Source organism: Oryza glaberrima, chromosome 2 (assembly GCF_000147395.1).
Source record: "Oryza glaberrima chromosome 2, OglaRS2, whole genome shotgun sequence".
NCBI classification, from domain to species: Eukaryota; Viridiplantae; Streptophyta; class Magnoliopsida; order Poales; family Poaceae; genus Oryza; species Oryza glaberrima.
The window spans coordinates 20823766-20842223 of NC_068327.1; the positions used below are offsets into that span (position 1 = coordinate 20823766).

The 18458-nt window shown below is 42.9% G+C and overlaps 3 protein-coding genes across 3 annotated transcripts; 1 reads left to right on the forward strand and 2 right to left on the reverse strand.

Annotated features, from left to right (window-relative positions):
* Positions 1 to 86: 86 nt before the first annotated feature.
* LOC127763958 (ran-binding protein M homolog) lies at positions 87 to 7005 on the reverse strand. The gene is made up of 11 exons (XM_052288765.1): positions 6812 to 7005; positions 6271 to 6692; positions 4880 to 5026; positions 4392 to 4478; positions 3860 to 3905; positions 3353 to 3429; positions 2910 to 3063; positions 2208 to 2276; positions 1506 to 1565; positions 975 to 1061; positions 87 to 834 (listed from the first exon to the last, which is right to left on the reverse strand). The coding sequence occupies exons 2-11, from the start codon at positions 6669 to 6671 to the stop codon at positions 550 to 552; spliced, it is 1413 nt and encodes a 470-aa protein (XP_052144725.1). The 5' UTR covers positions 6672 to 6692; positions 6812 to 7005; the 3' UTR covers positions 87 to 549.
* A 3896-nt stretch (positions 7006 to 10901) lies between these two features.
* Positions 10902 to 16613, forward strand: LOC127762049 (uncharacterized). The gene is made up of 12 exons (XM_052286399.1): positions 10902 to 11237; positions 11770 to 11891; positions 11985 to 12429; positions 12512 to 12618; positions 12715 to 13522; positions 13782 to 14219; positions 14440 to 14628; positions 14707 to 14934; positions 15035 to 15268; positions 15395 to 15470; positions 15543 to 15729; positions 15840 to 16613. The coding sequence occupies exons 1-12, from the start codon at positions 11025 to 11027 to the stop codon at positions 16324 to 16326; spliced, it is 3534 nt and encodes a 1177-aa protein (XP_052142359.1). The 5' UTR covers positions 10902 to 11024; the 3' UTR covers positions 16327 to 16613.
* Positions 16476 to 18157, reverse strand: LOC127762050 (protein MAINTENANCE OF PSII UNDER HIGH LIGHT 1). The gene is made up of 2 exons (XM_052286400.1): positions 17522 to 18157; positions 16476 to 17104 (listed from the first exon to the last, which is right to left on the reverse strand). Exons 1-2 carry the CDS (start codon positions 17909 to 17911, stop codon positions 16763 to 16765), a joined length of 732 nt encoding a protein of 243 aa, XP_052142360.1. The 5' UTR covers positions 17912 to 18157; the 3' UTR covers positions 16476 to 16762.
* Positions 18158 to 18458: the final 301 nt, after the last annotated feature.

Below are 18458 nucleotides of genomic sequence, written 5' to 3' on the forward strand. Positions count from 1 at the left end.
CCATGAGTGAAAATTCACCAATAGGCAGAAGCAGAGGACGAGATTTCAAACAAAGAAAGGGCAGAGTGCCATTAACTCCAGAGATGGACTGGTTCTTGCAAATGGTTTATCATTTCAAGTAAACATATACTCGAGCGCAACCAATACATTGCAATTGAATGTATCAATGAATTAGAATGAACCACAAGGTTAAAGGGCAACTCGATTTCATTTACACAAATCTTATTGTTTTTCTCTTCTCATTTCACATTCAGAATGTCTACCAGCTCAAAGCTTCCGAGTTTATGGAAACAGAGATGTTTAAGGCCATGTGTGAATGTAAGTTTTCAGATTACAGGGAAGGAGCTGCTGCCAAATTTCCCAGCAGTTAGGCGTTCACCTTGTGGAGAGTATACTGCGAAACTTCAAGAATCAAAGTATCTGTGATTGCGCATGGATTATGGTCTACATCTCCGCTCCGAGGTGAATCCCTTTCCTTCCAAGAGGGGCACAGAGTCTCATCTCTGAGTTCACTGCTCAGATGCAGGTGCAACTTGAATGCTTTGATGCCTAGGAACACCTGGATCTATCGCAGGACTGCACTTCTTTATGTAGTAAGAATGCATCCCCTTGGTCTCCGCTGAATGCACGTCGCTCGAAGCTGCATACTGTGAGCTGCCTCAGTAGTTTCTCGAGACATGAGTAAAGGCAACTCTCAGGGTCCTTCATGTTCGGGTTCGTTGACAGGACAGCTGCATTCACTGCATCCGCTACAAATTCCCGCTGTGGAGAGTCTAGCAGATATCCAATGCACGATTCGGCAGGCTTTTCATATGCAAGCAGGGCCACGCTCTCCTGCAAGTAGATTTGTTCACTTTTTAGCTCAGAAATTGCGAAGCTTATATAGATGTGAAGCCTTAAAACACTTTGCTATTGCAAGTAAAATTGGACGCATTACAAATGACCCATCAACATCTAAAAAGCCATTGCATTACCTTTAGCAACCCATCAAAAGCTTTATGTGTCAAGAAGTTGGCCAGGTTAGAGCGAGCATATTTTACAGCATCCTCCAGTTGTCCAGCCTAATGCAAGAGAAACTGAGATTATATCATTATGAAACAGGATATAGTGTAATAATGCAACATGTCCAAGTGCCCATCACCACCAGTGAGCATGCAAACGAAAGCCCTAGGTGGGCAACATCAAACAGAACCACATGCCGATTTGACCAGATGTCAAAATAAGTTGATCTCACATATGCTCCCTCCAGTCAAAAACAAATGCGTGTTTTGGGGTGCATCAGCCAAACTCCATTTACTACTGTTTTTTTTAGATTGGACAATTTATCATAATCTTACATGTGTGTTGTATTTTATTTTATTAAAGTACGTAGTGTATTATTTTTCATGTGTGTAGTTTGTCAGTTGATGATATGCTTATTTGCATGCAATTTTGTAGCTTCGATCTCTAGAGTATAATATACATATTTAACCAAATAGCTGAATGTTAGGAGTTCAGATAATTACCCCGATAAATTCAATGAATCTTTGGGAATGGAGTAAGAAGCAAATAACTGATGTTTCATCCTGCAAAAAAGAAATGATTTCTTAGTGGTGAACTAACTCTTTGCGGAAAGTACATCATGGCAACTGAAAATGCTAGGATAAACATAGTACTCCCTCCGTTTTTTAATAGATGACGCCGTTGACTTTTTCTCACATGTTTGACCATTCGTCTTATTCAAAAAATTTATGTAATTATAATTTATTTTGTTATGAGTTCTTTTATCACTCATAATAGTTTAAGTTTGATTTATATCTTTTTGCAAATATATAAGATATAAATCAAACTTAAACTACTATGAGTGATAAAAGAACTCATAACAAAATAAATTATAATTACATAATTTTTTTGAATAAGACGAATGGTCAAACATGTGAGAAAAAGTCAACGGTGTCATCTATTAAAAAATGGAGGTAGTATTTGACTAATCGTAATGCAAGCAGGTTATTAAACTTGCAAAGCGTACAACTTTCCTCCCAAAACTTGTGTTACAAAGTAAAATGCAAGTTCAGGGATGAAAGTGGAGCCACCTCATAAACTTGTATTACAAAGTAAAATGCAAGTTCAGGGACAAAATTGGAGTCTGCACCTATCAATTCACATTAGAAGTTTGTGGAAACTGCAATGAGTAAATGAATAATTAATTATCAGATAGAAGACTGTACCTTTATCACCTGTGGATACCATTCTCCAAGTTTTTTGAATGCAGAATCAATATCTCCACTCATGATAAGCTTCACGAAATCAAACAAACTGTTTTCAGAAGGCAGAAACCACACCAAAAGGGGGGGAAATCGAAAGGGGCCAATTCTATGAATTATGTAGTATCTGCACAGTATAGCAGACAAATGGAATAGCTGCACACAACGGTGTGCAACCAAAAAGATGGAAGAGATTAAGTGCAGTGCAGTCCAAATACAGCCGAGCTGTGATAAAACCTTGTTTTACTTCAGGGAAAAAGATATCTGCCTATGAAGCTTGCATTCATAAATCGTAACATCTCAAAAGGTTAATGAAATCTAAAAAAAAAAACATAAACACTAAAAAATAGTGGACGTGAGCTGGAGCCTTTAAGACTGAAAACAAATGTCAGGTTAGTCCACTCACAACACTACAGTCTACAGGTGGTGACCACAACAAAAATCAATATGGATACTTGGCACAAAGATGCTCTAATCATCAGTGGGTAGTAACTGGTATTTAACTGATTAACTACTGTAAAGCCCTGGTTTCAAGAGAATATGTATGATCTTGTAAAAATCTTATAAATACTAACAATTGACTCCCCAGTGTTGCTTATTAGTAGATTAGAAAAATGGTTCAACAGCAATAACAATTCAGTTTCAAATAAGTTTTCCTTAGCTCACCTGACGCAGCAATTTTCTGTGGCTAAGACCATACATTTCAGGAGGTTCCCCATAACCATTTTGATGATTGGATGGAGGATCAGTTTCACTTGCCATATCAAAAGAATTTAATGTATCTTGGTAGCCGTAATGTAGGAGATATGAACGAACAATCCTGTTACAAGTGCACAGTACATGTACATAAGGCGGCAAAGTATAAAAGATTTAATGTCAATATAGGTACAATTGAAGATTGAGACAAGGTAGGGATGAAGGGCGGAGTGAATATGGTATCAAATGTAGATTACGTAATATGGTAAATTTCACATAAACATAACAGGAGCAGACAAATAATTGACAGCACAAGTCAGTGATTATCAAACATAACTCGCTAACCTATCTCACAAGATACAGAATGATCTCAAGATGAAACAGTGATGGATTCTTAACATGAGAAAGCATACCAATGACTGATGTCTGGTTGCAAATCCAATTTGTCGCTGACAGATTGTTGCTTCATTTTCTCTTCAAAAATATAGCCCTGCCAATAAGAATCATACTTAGTGTTATATCATGTGTGCATGAACTAAACACCAAATAGGTAAATATACATGAAAAGAATGAGCTGAGTGATAATTGTAGGCTATAATTCCATAATGAAAACCAATTGGTTCTTATGGCACCATACACCATAGTTTGGTGGCCTGATTACTACCTAAAAGGATGCATGCAACCAAAAGTTCTTTCAATTATATGAAAGGAGCTGCGCTTAAGATGCAATGCATCTGAATTTGGAAAACTAAGATGGATAATCTATAAGACATTATGATATATGTTTAATTGATGCAGCAAACTGTGGAATGGAAAACATGGAATTTGAAATAATACTCCATAAGGAAATCATGACAATATTACATTTTTGTGTGAGGTCCTTAATAGGTGAATAAGAATATCTAGATCTATTGGCTCACCTCAATGTCAAAACAGAATGGTTCTTTTCCAAAGTTTACTGTCACCCTGATTTGCAAAAATGAACAATCAGATCCATTGAAAAGCTGAAAATTAATATAATAATTTATGAGTTATGACACATAACGCATGCAATTCCAAGCCTAAATAATATATTAACACAAGCAAATAATTTCACTTAACACCATTTTTCAGCAACTTAGGTTTAACTGTCTTGGTTAAAATGCAATTTTCCATATTTGGAATGTCTATTTTCATTGAAATAATCACTTAGGCAGCATTCTTGCTGTTAGGTTGGAGAGAGTTTTTCAGCGCACGCAAAACGAGAAAGCTCATTAGCATGGATTAATTAAGTATTAATTATTGTAAACTTGAAAAATGAATTCATTTGAATTTTTTAAACAACTTCTATATAGAATTTTTTTTTGTAAAAGATACATCATTTGACAGTTTGAAAAGCGTGCAAACGGAAAACGAGGAAGTTGAAGTTTGGAGTTGAAGAAAAGAACTAAGTCTTAGGAACGGGTATCTTACTCTTCATCTTGACTATGGACTGCAATGGTAGGATATAGTGGGCCTTTAATTTCTTTTTGAAAGGATCCAACTAGAGATCCATTTTTCCTGCAAAATGGTACATGTAATTAGATTAAAGTGCAGAATGATATCCTGAGATGAATAAGCATGGTCAAGGCTTCTGAAGGAGAAAAAGAAACAAGCACATGGAAAGCTAAGCCAGTACCAGAGGCGTAGTGGCAGATGCAAATGCAACTGATTTCCAAATTCAATATTTAACAGCCAACAGCTGTAGTGAAGACAACTCTTGCGAATTTCAAAATATTAATGAAAGCAGACCAACAAAGCACAGCATTCATCTCAAGTCAAGAAAAAAACTCACAAGACAAAGGATGAAAGCTATGAACTTTAAGAAAGTCTAAAATATGACGACTAAAAGGCTAATATAGAATAGCTAATCGGAGAAGCAGACGCTGCCATGCCAATTTAGAAAGAATGACAGAACTTACGTGAAGAAAAATTCTTGTGAGAAATAGTTGATGCCAGCACCAATTGTGTCACCAGAAGTGAATTTGGGACCAAATGACTCACTTTTCCCAGGACCACGGTAAAGATAGCCATCATCGCCATGATATCCACAGCTGTTAGACTCCCAGCTGGAATGAATATAGAACAAACATGATAAATTTAAAAATGTCATCAAAAGGACAAAAAATAATATATTTTAGTGGTAAAATTTGAAGTCCACTCAAAGAAAGAAATGGTGGGCCATACTATTTGCTAACTATTTCTCTGAATGTCTGTCTATTAAATTATTAAAACAAGGTGAAAAGGAGTCTCCATGTTTGCCAAAAACCTAGAAAGTGCCACGTTGGTCCCAGACAAAGAAAAAGATCTGCACCATTGATTCTATATGGGTTTGGTTTATAAAGGCATGGTCTAAAATAATGAGCCTACACCAAAACACCATTTAGAAACAACTGAAATTTGGATTGAAATATATAAGATAAAGAGTCCATATGAAATACAATCTAGAAAAACTGAATCTCCATTGAAACATAAAATCAAACTGATAGTTTGATTCCATACAAATTCCAATGTTAAATGTCAAATCCCTATATAACTACAACTCGGAATAAAACTAAAGTTGCCTGAAGCAAATGTACCTGTGCAAGTGTCAGGGTATTTGAGACAAAGAAAAATATTTACACTGTTGATTATATTGTGGGTTCGGGTTTTAAAGGCATGGACTAAAAGAAAAGAGTCTACAGAAAAACACCATTTTGAAACAACTGAAATTTGGAGTGACAGATATAAGATAAAGAGTCCACGTGTAATACAATATATAAAAACCTAAATCTCAATTAAAACATAAAATCAAACTGGCGATTTGATTCCATACAAGTTTCAATGTAAATCCCTACAAAACTACGATTCAGAATAAAAACTAAGGTAGACTGAAGTAAATTTACCCGTGGAAATGTCAGGGTATCCGGCTAATTTATAGAAATTAAGATAACTTCAGCTAACATTACCACAAGTTAGCCAGGAAATCTTCCTCAATAGGGCCAATATTAGAAACTTCGATGCATTGAAACAAACTGAAATGGCATCCTACCTCTTTAGCATGATAAATCTAGCCTATGCAACAAATAGTCCAATTCAACCAGTGCACTACATGTACTTAGGTTTCCTCGTAGTAATTTTAAATGAATTTGTGATCCCCACACATTATCTTAGGTTCTTAGGCAGGAAACTCAACCAGCTAAAACTCGGTCGCTACCATAAAACTGTGGCATTTTCTCAAAACGAGGATATACACATTTCTGATTGCCAACAAAACATCGTAGACGAACTAACAGCGGGACCAAGCGACAGCAAGGGCAGAGGGGATGCTAACCCGGGCTGGCGGCGCATCTTGAAATTCTCGGTGGTGAAGCCGATGGAGGTCTGCCCCTTCTGGCCGGCGTTCTTGACGCCCATCTCGAAGTAGTAGACGGCGCGGCGCGTGGGGGCGGGGCGGTTGGCCTGCACGACGCCGACGTCGTGGCCGTGCTGGTTGACGCCGAGGTACCTGACGGACATCCGGTCGGTGGAGACGACGGCGAAGAGGCCCGAGCTGTTGGTGGTGTTGAGCTCGGACGGCGCCGGCTCCGCCTCCATCTCGGCCGCCGCGGCCCCCCACTCCGCCGGCGACCGCCACCGCGACGCCAGCCTCATCGGGTCAACCGCCCCCGCCGACGCGGGCGCCGGTTCTTCCACCACTGCCGCCGCCGCCGCAACCACCTCGTTCGCCACCATTCGCCAATTCCAAAACCCCCCCTGGTAGCAGCAGAAACGGCACCAAGTTAGGGATTCGATTCGTCCGACCAAAACCGAAACGGCGATCCATCCGGGAAGCCCTAGCACGAGTGGCGGGGAAGGATCGGCGGGGAGCTTACCGAGTGCGGGGGATCGAGCTGCCGGCGGTGGCGGTGGCGGTGGCGGCGGATCGGGCGGCGCTGCGGTTGCGGGAGGTCGGAGTCGGAGGAGAGGATGGATGGGGGAAGGGAAGGGAAGGGAAGCGTGAGGAGTTGGGCGTCGCGTCGCCTCGCCTCGTGTCGTGTGGCGTCGCGGCGAGAGAGAGGGGGAGGGGGGGTAACGTACTCGTGTACTTTCCGGCGTTTTCGCGACGGCTGTGCTTGCGTTGCAGTGTGGATGAATGAACTGTAGAGACGGCCCGTGTTGTTCAGCGGGTGAACAGTTTGGGCTTTCGCAGGGAGAGGCGACGCAGGTTCGAATTTTTTTCATTTTTAAATTTTTTCTTTTAATATTTACAGAAATAATCCATTGGCGCAAAAAATTATAAAAATAGACCCTGCTGCCCTCCACTAGAGCGGCAAGCTGACGTGGCAAACGGGGGAGGGACGGACGGTGACGGCAGACGGGAGAGGGAGCACGGAAACCCTTGCCGCCCGGCCCCCATGCAAAAAAGCCAGTCCGGGCCTAGTACTTTTTGGCTGGTACTTTTTACATCGGCGCCGTTGAGCCACCATCTGCCATGTCAGCTTGCCGCCCTCCATTAGGGCGGTAGGGTCTATTTTTGTAATTTTTTGCGCCAATAGATTATTTCTGTAAATATTAAAAGAAAAAAATTTAAAAATAAAAAAAATTCACGCAGGTTCACTGGTTCAGTGAAAAGGAAAAAAAATTTCAACATGGCATGTTCTAATAACTTCGTAAACATACAAAACTTTCCTCGTTTTCAAACTAATAAATGGTTATCTTATACGAAAATTTTCTATATAAAAATTGTTTTGAAATATCAGATAAATTTATTTTTCCAAGTTTTTAATAATTAAAACTTAATTAATCGTGCGGCTTTCTCATTTTGTGTGCCCGCTTTTAATCTTCATCCTTAGAAGATTCGAATGGGGCCTTACGCAATAGCCTTACGCATTGCGTAGTTGCGTCGGAGTATATAATATGCATTTATTTTTATATAAAAGCCAAATAAGATTTTCTATGAGGGTTTTTAAGGCAGAAAATATGGTTATAAATGCAAGTGTATCCCCTGACCCATCGTCACAAATGAACGGTTTTCTCACTTTTACAATGAGATTTCCTCTTTTTACAAGGAGTGTTGCAGTTTTCAACTTGAAGTAGAGAAACGGATGCTTGAATCATGGGTTTTTCTAACTCTGTAAATTCTTGAAGTTGGAGTTGTTGAGGTGAGACATAAAAAATTATAATTTAACCTAGAAATTCTATGATTTTACAATTCAGGAATTAGAAGCATACCAAAACAATACCAGGGCAATTGATCAGCTCTATCCCTCAATTTAGGCCCCGTTCAATCTCCAGTTTTGGAGATAAATTTTTGTTGCACGCAAAACGAGAAAACTCATTAGCAGATAATTAATTAAGTATTAACTATTATAAATTTAAAAAATATTTGTATTTACTTTTTAAAACAACTTGTATATAGAAACTATTTTAAAAAGCACCAATTAACAGTTTGAAAAGTGTGCTAGCAGAAAATGATGAAGTTGAAGTTTGGAGTTGAAGAATAGAACATGGCCTTAGTTGTAAAGGCTTAATCCATAAAACTATGCCCCTTTATTTTGAAATTGAAGCATCAGACTAGAATATTAGAAAATATTTCTGTCTAACATTATACTTTTATAAGGATATACAAATAGGGACAAGCGTGATTTTATCCATATACTGATGTTTTATGGGTTGACACCTTTCAACATCAATGTCCTACTTTTTTCAGTTGCTACAAATGCTCTAATAAGTTTACAAATAATATGTGAAACATCGTACAGTTCTGTTTGGTGCAAAATACCTGTAAGTATTGTTGGCACATCGCATCAAAGAATTGGTCGCTTCTAAAATACTACTCCATCAAATCAAACCATAATGCAGTGTTTTTTCAACAACCACTTAGCCATCAAATCAAACCAGTAAATTCTTGTTGATGTAGTACTAAAGGGTGGAGTAGCTCCATAGTGCAGTGTTTTCTACTTGATGCACAACTATGCTAGCCTTTTTAACTTTTAATGTGAGTATTAGTGCATCGTCTAAGGTATATGAATCATGGCCCTTATAAAAACCAGAACATAACCTATAAATCTACACATTTTCCCGGTACACATATATTTAAAAAACATTAAAAAAATGGAAAGAAGTATGCATAGCTCAATTGGTTTTGTCTCTTGTGGTGAAACCAGCCTGTCTGAGTTTAAACCCTAAACTTAAGTACTTAACATGAGTTTTGTATTTACGGCTAATTATTCATTTAGTTATAAGCGATATACCTATCAATAGCGAGACATTTGTGGCCGGTCCAATTTTCCGGATGTGCTCATAGGGATAGGATGTGTGTAGAGATGGCAATGGAGACCCATAACCCGAGACCCGACGGGTTTTTACTCTATTAGGAGCTAATCGTGTTCTTACTGTTATACCCATGGGTCTACTAACGGGTGAAAACTCTTACCCATTGGGTACGTGGGTATGGCTCTGTTCTTTACCTACCCGTACCCACCAACCCGTGGGTAAAAAAAAAAACCGTTGATTGAACCTAAAACTATGAGCAATATAAGTTTCAGCGACTACTAAATCATAGCATAAAACTTCTTTCACATCTTAAGCATTGTTCTATACTAGTTATGTGAAATTATTATTTGATTTATTGATTATGTATTGTGGTTGCATAATTTTTTTACTCGCCTTTGAACACTAATATTAATAGCATTGTTGCCAGAGAAAATATTGATAGTTTAGAACTCTAATATGGCTAATTAGAGTACAAAACTATAAATGCTACAAGTCAATTATATGGGTATGGGTACCCGTTAGATACCCATTACCCGCATGGGTGTGGGTATGGGAATGATTTTGTACCCACGACAGGTGTGGGTATTTAAGTAGGAATATTTTAACATCATGGGTGTAGGGCTGTCAACGAGCCAAACTCGAGCGAGTTTGGCTATGTAGGCTTGAGCTTGACATGAACTCGAGCCGAGCCTGCCAGCCTGGATACTGATCGAGCTTGGGAATGAGCTCGAGTTCAAGCTCGAGCGAGCTTCGAGCCTACTCGAGCTTGGTAGCTTAACTTGGTGAAACTCCAAAGAACTTACTCTTATATAAGAGATATTAATGTAAATTATCGGTAGTCAAAATTAATGAGTGCTATTTGTCTTGAGTGAAGCCTCTGCAGCTTTTCTCATGAATTCATGGCTTTGAAACGTTGCAATTAACAAAAGCTAGCTACTACATCTAATAGGAATAGTAGTACTATTACTAGCAGCCGAATAATTGCTTTATTGATAAGCATTGATGGGGTCTTGAGACTTGCAGGTCAAGCACGATGACAAGTATATATTGGCCCATCAAGAATATCTTCCTACATGCAATGCATATTATACTAATCAAGCCCTGTCAAGCTATTCGAGCTCGAGCTTGCTAGGCTTGCGAGCCTCAGCCTACGCTTGAGCTTAGCTTGTCTAGTATTCAAGCCGAGCTCGAATCAAGCCTGTAACGAATCAAGCTTGAGCAGCTTGCGAGCTCCGAGCTTTTTTGACAGCCCTACGTGGGTGTGGGTATGGGGCAAGGGAACCCGATGGGTATGCACCCGTTGCCATCTCTAGATGTGTATCCGTATTCATATGGGTGAGTATATATATGTGTTGTGTGTGCATGTGGATGAGTACGCAATGCGAGTGTATGCATTTGTACTGTGTTGCTAAAAAAATTGAGAATAATTTACTTTTAAAAAAGAAGAAATGGCATCAATTTTCTTTTTTTGAAAAAAAAGGAATCGGCAGCAATACTTCAGAACCAAGGAAGGACCGTAACGGCCGTCCGATCACCGCCCCAGCCGCGGAATCCAACGGCCAAACATCCATCCATCCACCCGTTGCCCAACCCCAAAACTCAAAATCACCGAAACACCCTTACCCCCGCACGCCCCCTCCCTCACTGACACGTGGGCCCCACGCCTCCTCTCTCTCTCCCCAGATCCGCGCCTCGAAACATTCGTCTCATCTCGTCGGGCGAAGAAGCCCGACTTCCCACCCACTCTCCCCGTCTCCAGAAGCAGCAGCCGAGCCGCCGCCGACGAGCGGCGATCGCCGGCGGTGGGTTGGGCTGGCGGCTAGCGGCGGAATGGGGGTGCCGGAGGCGGTGGCGCTGGAGATACCTGCGGCGGCGGAGGCCGAGGAGGAGGTTGAGGAGGAGGAGGGGTCGCCTTCGCCTCCGGTGGTGGCCAGGGTGCCGCCGCGGATCAGGAGGCGGCTCCTCCTCCGGCACCGCGGGGGAGCGCCGGCCACCGCGGAGGAGATCGAGGCCAAGCTCCGCGAGGCGGACCTCCGGAGGCAGGTGGGTCGCTGTGATCTCTCGGCGCACCCGGCGCGGCGCTTTCGAGATTTAGTTTTATGGTTTTTTTTTTTCGTGTTTCTGGGTGATTTGGTTGTGGTTTTGGTCGGTGGATTAGGGGCATCTGTGCAATTCATGTCAATATACGTTTCATCAGGTTGGTAGTTACTGAATTGGGAGTAGCATTCCGGAACGCATATTTTAGTCACTTAGCTGGATTACTGAATGGTTTGTGTTAGAAGCAATTGGCCATCACATGCTTTGCTGGGAGTTGATTATCAAGGTAACGCTGTTCTTGATCAAACCCGGGAGCCACAATATAACTTGGGGTTTATCTCAACCATGTCAAAATGGGAGCCCAGATTCATTTTAGGATGATTGATATTTGAAGGCTTCCAATTTTGCTGTCAGCCTGTAAAATGGGTTCTACAAACAACAATTAAAATTGGTGTTGTTGCCAAGTTCATTTGAAGGACTGGCAGAAAAAAGTACGATCACTGTGGCTTGTTAACTCATGTGTATTCTATTCCTCCAGCAATTTCATGAAGCGTTATCGTGCAAAGCGAGGTGCACAGTCAGATACCCTTCGTGTCCATCTCAGGAGGAGGATCCTAAGAAGCGCCTTGAAGCAAAGCTCGTGGCTGCCGAGCAGAAAAGGTAACAGAAAGAGGGACCTAGTCACCTAGCAGAGCATATTTATCTGATCGGATATTAAGATAGGGAACAGTGAGAAGTGATTTCTGATTGCAGGTTAAGCCTCCTGGCTAAGGAACAAAGTCGGCTTGCTAAGTTGGACGAGCTGCGTCAGGCTGCTAAGAATGATGCGGAGTTGAGGTTCAAGAAGGAGAGGGAGGAACTTGGCATGAAAGTTGAATCTAGAGTTCGGCAAGCGGAGGAGAAACGTACACAACTCATGCATGCTCGTTCGCAGAGGAGGGCTGCACTGGAGGAAAGAACAACAAAGTACCTTGTGCAGAGAGTGGCGTGGGAAAACAAGTACAGGGAGCGTGTACATTCAGCGATCCTGCAGAAGCGCACTGCAGCTGAGAAGAGAAGGACGGGGCTATTGGAAGGTGAGAAAAGGAGAGCCCAGGGTAGGTTTTCACAGGTCCAACTTGCTGCCAGGACTTTATCTTGCCAGAGAGAAGCTGACAGGAGCAAGTTAAAAGAACAACTAGAAGACAAACTTCAGAGGGTATTCCTTTTTATGCTGCAGAGTTGGTATAATTGTTTTAGTAGCTCTTTGACTTACATTGCAAACTATTTATGCAAAACAGGCAAAGCGGCAGAGAGCTGAGTATTTGAAGCAGCGAGGAAGTACTCACAGCTTTACATACACCGCTTCAGTTAAACACGGTGATTTTCTTTCAAGAAAGCTGGCAAGGTATGGTAGACTTATACAGTCAACTTTCTCGCAATTGTTTGGCTTGTGTGTATACTTTAAATTTTATTGATTATTCTATTCGATTTGATGCTTCAGATGCTGGAGAAGATTCATAACATCTAGGAAGACAACAGTGGTGTTGGCTAGGGCCTTTGACATGCTAAGAATAGATGAGGAATCTGTTAAGCCTATGCCATTTGAAAAACTAGCTCTTTGCATTGAATCTCCCACAGTTCTTCAGACCACAAGGGCATTTCTTGATCGCTTGGAGAGTCGTTTTACTTTATCTCAGTCATCAAGTCCATCATCACCAGAAAATATTGATCATCTGCTCAAACATCTGGGATCACCAAAGAGGACTCTATCAAAAAGTGGGGGAAGAACTAGAGTGACACCAACAAAGGCAGCTAGAAATTCAGATGTTAGCAAGTTACCTAGATATTCACCGAGGATAGTTCTTTGTGCTTACATGATACTAGGTCACCCAAGTGTTGTTTTTAATGAACGAGGTGAGCGAGAGAAACTACTTGTGGAGTCAGCAGAAAACTTTGTGAAGGAATTCGAACTGCTGATTAAGACAATACTTGATGGGTCAAGTGGTGCGTGCATACTGAAACAGCCAATGCTAGATGATCTGTCTCCTGGATCTTCTAATTATCAGGAATCTTCTGCCGTTGTTGCTGATCGGAAGAAATTCAGATCTCAGTTGGCTTCTTTTGACAAAGCTTGGTGTGCCTATCTTTACCACTTCGTGGTGTGGAAAGCAAAAGATGCAAAGTCACTAGAGGAAGATCTTGTCAGAGCTGCATGCAAACTTGAGCTATCAATGATGCAAACATGTAAATTTACTGCTGAAGGCCAACCAGAGAACCTTAATGATAATTTAAAGGCCATCCAGAAAGAGGTATGGTTATATACCTGGTGCCTTTTCCTTTGTTTTTTTCTTTTACCTATTTCCCTGACATTAGTAATTGAGAAGTATTTTAAGTGCATAAAATCCCGCTATTCAGCTATTGCAGGAAGCAGTCCATTCCTACAACTTTGCACTTAGTTTATTTATTTTGATTACAACTTTGCACTTAGTTTATTTATTTTGATTATAGTTTTCTTTTGTCTAGTCAAAACTTTACTATCTGTTGAAATTGTTTCTGTTCATCACCCAGGTTATGGTAGACCAGACACTTCTAAGGGAGAAGGTTCGGCACTTGGGTGGTGAAGCTGGTATTGAGCGGATGGAAGTTGCTTTATCAGAAGCAAGGACAAAGTTTTTTGAAGCAAAGGGAAACAGGAGCCCCTTGGCAACAACTATAAAAAATGTAGCAGCTACATGTTCTTCTGGAGAATCTCCTATTTCTGACATGAAGGAGAATTCCAACATTAATGATAAAAGGCCAAGTCAGGCTGTCCAATCTATGTTCAGAGTTCCCTCTTCACCATCTGAAAGTAACACAGCAGGCATCACCATGAGTAATCCAATGACAGTGAGCAGCACTCTGTCAGAAAAACGGCCAACAGAGAACGAGCAGATGGTCAATGAGATTCTTCATGGTTTTCTAGCTGACAGCTCTAGTAATATTGGGACTGTTGAGGGTGGTTTCAAGGTTAGATCCTATGTTACATTTATACAAGGATTATATTGTAAGTTTTCATATTGCTGGGGTGCAGACAATAATAACCAAAAATGTATAACATGAGAAAGAATTTGGGAAGCTTTTAGAGGGGCTCACATGCTGTGATTTAGGGTCTAGATTCTATTAATGTGGTACGTCTATCAGCTTAAATATGAACTTTTTTGCATCCAGTCACTCTTTTTTTTCTCAGGAAAAAGTAAGGGAAACAATGGAGAAAGCTTTCTGGGATGTGGTTGTGGATTCACTTAGAGGAGACATGCCAGACTACAGCTATCTGGTTCAGCTGGTAAAGGAAGTCAGGGATGCATTGTATGAGATGGTTCCTAAAGGTTGGAAAGAAGAAATAATCAACAATATTGACCTTGAAATTTTGTTGCAGGTAAGAAGAGCTTGAGTGATTTTATCATGAATCTACAGAATATATCTGATACCAGTTTTGTTGTTTTTTGGTTGAAAGGTACTTGAATCGGGCACCCAGGACATGCAATATTTGGGACAGATTTTGCAGTACTCTCTGGGTATGCTGCGAAAACTATCCTCTCCTGCAAAGGAAGACGAAATGAAGAGAAGCCTTGACAAATTATTGGGTGAATTGACTGAACACTCTGAGTGTAATAACAGTGGTTCAAATTCATTTGTAATTGCTGTTATCAAAGGTTTGCGCTTCACCATGGAAGAACTAAAGGTTTGCGAACTCCTTGAGTTCTTAAATAAACTTCATGGAATATACATTGTGAACCTATAACAGCCTCCATTTTTTTTATTTTTTTTTGTAAAATAAACAGGCTCTGAAGACAGAAGTCAGTAGAGCACGTATCCAACTATTAGAACCAATTATAAAGGGCTCAGGTGGAGTGGAATACCTGCAGAAGGCTTTTGCTGATCGCTATGGATTCCCGTCCAATGCATCAGTTGCTCTCCGTTCAACTGCTCAGTGGATTTCCACATCAAAAGATACCGTGGAAGTAGAATGGAATGAGCATGTCAGCTCTTTTTCAGCTCTGCCAGAAACCGATCATGTTAGTCTATGAATTAATTTTATGCAGTAGTCACAGCAGTACACAACCGCTGTTTGTAGCAATAGTAGTTCAAGTATCTATTATTTTCACCTGCTGTTGATTTTACTTACACATCCCTCGTAACAGGCTCAGCCACTTGTTGCCACCCTCCGATCAGGTTATGGAGTTCCAGATCAGCGACAGTCTACAATACCTGTGTCAGGTATTTATTCTTTTTTCCCCTTGTATGGCCATTGTTCTGAACTCCTTAATCATTTAGTGTCATGATAAGCAGATGATATGGGGCTACCAGAGTGCACGGGGCAAAGGCTTGACCAGCTAATAAGGATTGGGTTGTTACAGCTCATCAGTGGCATAGAGGGTGTGCAAATGCAGTCAGTACCTGAGACCTTCAAGCTCAATTGGTTGAGGCTGAGGTCTGTACAGAGTCAATTCCAGCAAGTGATTGTAATTGCAACAAGGTGAAACATTACTCAATTTTTTCACTTTATTCACTTCACTGCTCTGAGTATCAGCAGTTAGCTAGAATGGTATAACCAAACCCAATTACGCCTTTTTTTTTTCCTCGCAGCATGCTTGTGCAGCGTCAAGTTTTGGCGACCGACGACCCAAACATCACTCCCACAGAGCTGGAAAGCGCGACATCACAACTGTTCAACACTCTCGCAGAGCTACTGGACAACTTCCCCGACGTTAGCACCGCCAAGATCATGGAGGTGATGCTCCGTTCGTCGTCGTCGTCGTCGTCATCAGGCTCGACAACCGGCTCTCCATCAGATGAAAGAACCGAGAGCAGGAAGCAGATACTGGCCAGGGTCTTCCTCAAGAGCCTCCAGACCGATGACCCCGTCTTCAAGAAGGTCTCCCGGTCCGTCTACTGTGCGTTCCGCGCGATCACCCTCGGTGGCGCCAGGGGACGGAAGCTCGCCGACGCCGCCCTGAGGCGCCTCGGCGCGACGAAGCTCACCGGCCGGGTGGTGAGGTCGGCCGAAATCCTCATCAGGGCCGCGACCATTTCACAGCAGGTCCACGGCCCTTGGTACAATCACTTGGTGTGATTCATGGTGAAAAAGCTAGTGAAAACGGCGTCGTTTGAGCAATCTGAACCGCGAAGCGTTCGTGTGAAGAACCGAAGATCTCGTCTTGTTTACTTGTTAGTAGTGGCAAGGCAGATGGTAGATTGGTACCGTGAGCAATGCTCTGCTGCTTTGTGTGAATAAATAAAAGAGATGGTACTGTACTATGCTTGTATCTGAAATCCTGAACAATGTGTGCGTGTGTGGTGGTGTTCATACTTGTGATCAAATCTATGCTTGTATATATACGAAACTTAAAAATGGTTTCATCAATCTACCATGTAGTGTATACGTGCATATCCTTCATCAGTACATTTGAATCTTGGTGAACTGTGATGATACGTATACAAGCATCATGTCTGAAGTCACAGACATTTCTGATCTTCTCTTCTTCTTCTCTATCTGCAGCAGCAGCAGTTCAGGAGGAGAGCTGGTCCTCTGCGGCGGCGGCGGCGGGGGACGCCGGCGCCGGCGACGAGGCGTCCTCGGTGGCGGGCGCGTCGACGGCGGGCTGCTGCTGGAGCGCGACCGCGGCGAGGGACGGCTGGAACTTGGCGACGTAGTAGCTGAGCGGCGGGCCGGAGTAGACGGTGGCCTGCGGCGGCGGCTGGTTCTTGCCGACCTGGATGAGGATGGACGACACGCCGGCGACGAAGACAAGGGCGAGGCCGCCGGCGATCGCCGCCGTGTTCTCCGACCCGTCCGCCGCCGCGCCCGCCGCCCCCGAGCTGATGGCGCTCTCCGCCACGTACACCGTCGGCTGCGCCCACAACCAATTCAGGTCAGAAGAAAAATAAAAAGAAGAAGATATTTCTTGACCACATTTAATACGCAGGAAAAATCCGAAAAATTTGAATTAATCCGATTTTTTTAAAAAATTCTATACCGCATTTAATAAGCTCGCGAAATTTATGGGCCTGTCGGCTGCCCGGGCTGGCCGGCACGAACAGGCCGATAGTTTAATCAATCCGAAATTTTGAACAAAACGAGATGAAACTGAATTGAACTTTCGAAAACAAACCTGATACTAGACACACCTTAACTAGAATGAATTTGAACAGAGGAACGTGTTCAGATTCGTAATGTTACGATGTGGAGTACTATGTATGTGAATACGTTTTTTATGGGACATAGGAAAAATACAAAAAAAAAAAGAAAGAAAGAAAAAGGGAAAAACCTCGACGGAGTAGATGTTGGTTTGGCCGGCGGTGTCCTTTTCGACGTAGCCGGTCCATCCCTTCTTCTTGGGAGGGAAGGTGCCGACCACCTTGGTCCGCTCCTCCGCCAGCCACTCCGCGCTCAGGCTCCCCACCTCCTTCTCCGGCGCGCACTCCTCCTCGTTGCAGTCCTCCGCCGCCGGCGCCGGCGGCGGAGGTGAAGAAGGCGACGGCGACGACGACGAAGACGACGACGAGGCGTTGCAGGAGAGCAGGAACAGCCTCCCCCCTCGCGCGAGGCTCGCCGCCGCCGACGCCGCGGCCTGTGGCTTGGCGGCGGCGCTGCTCCTCAGGAACGCGCAGCAGCTGGTGGTGCTCGCCGACAGCATCGACTGCGCCGGGCAAGCCATCTCGCTGCGCGTCCTCCTCTCTACTCTCTCCGGACCAAGAAGAAGAAGAAGAAGAAGAAGGAGGAGGAGAAAGGGATGGCGTGGCTAGCTAGCTAGCTAGTTGGTGGAATGGTGGAGTGAGCGGCCGCAGCTAGCGGAGGAGGGAGACGAGGGGGCCTTTTATGCCGTCGTGTCGCGTCGCGTGCGCGGCGAGGAGGAGGAGGAGGAGAAAGATCTGCCTGGCTGTGCGAGGGAGAGGATCTGTTGGAGAGGATGGGATTACGTGGGTGGAGCGGGGCGGGGGTGTGGTGGGTGGATCCTCCACGTCGCCTCAGCTTGGTCTGTGTGTACTGTATCAACGGCCAACCGGCAACCGGTGAAGCCGTCAAGACTCAAGAGAGAGACCCCAACGTGTCTGCCTCTGTGCGCGCCAATGCCTGGAGGCTGCCCGCCACTGTTCGTGTGCTTGCAGCTTCCCCGGCCGTCTCTCACCGGGGAGGCGTCCAAATATAATCCTTTTAGCCACTAAAATTTATCGTAAGAGATAATAATTTTTCGCCTGTATTTT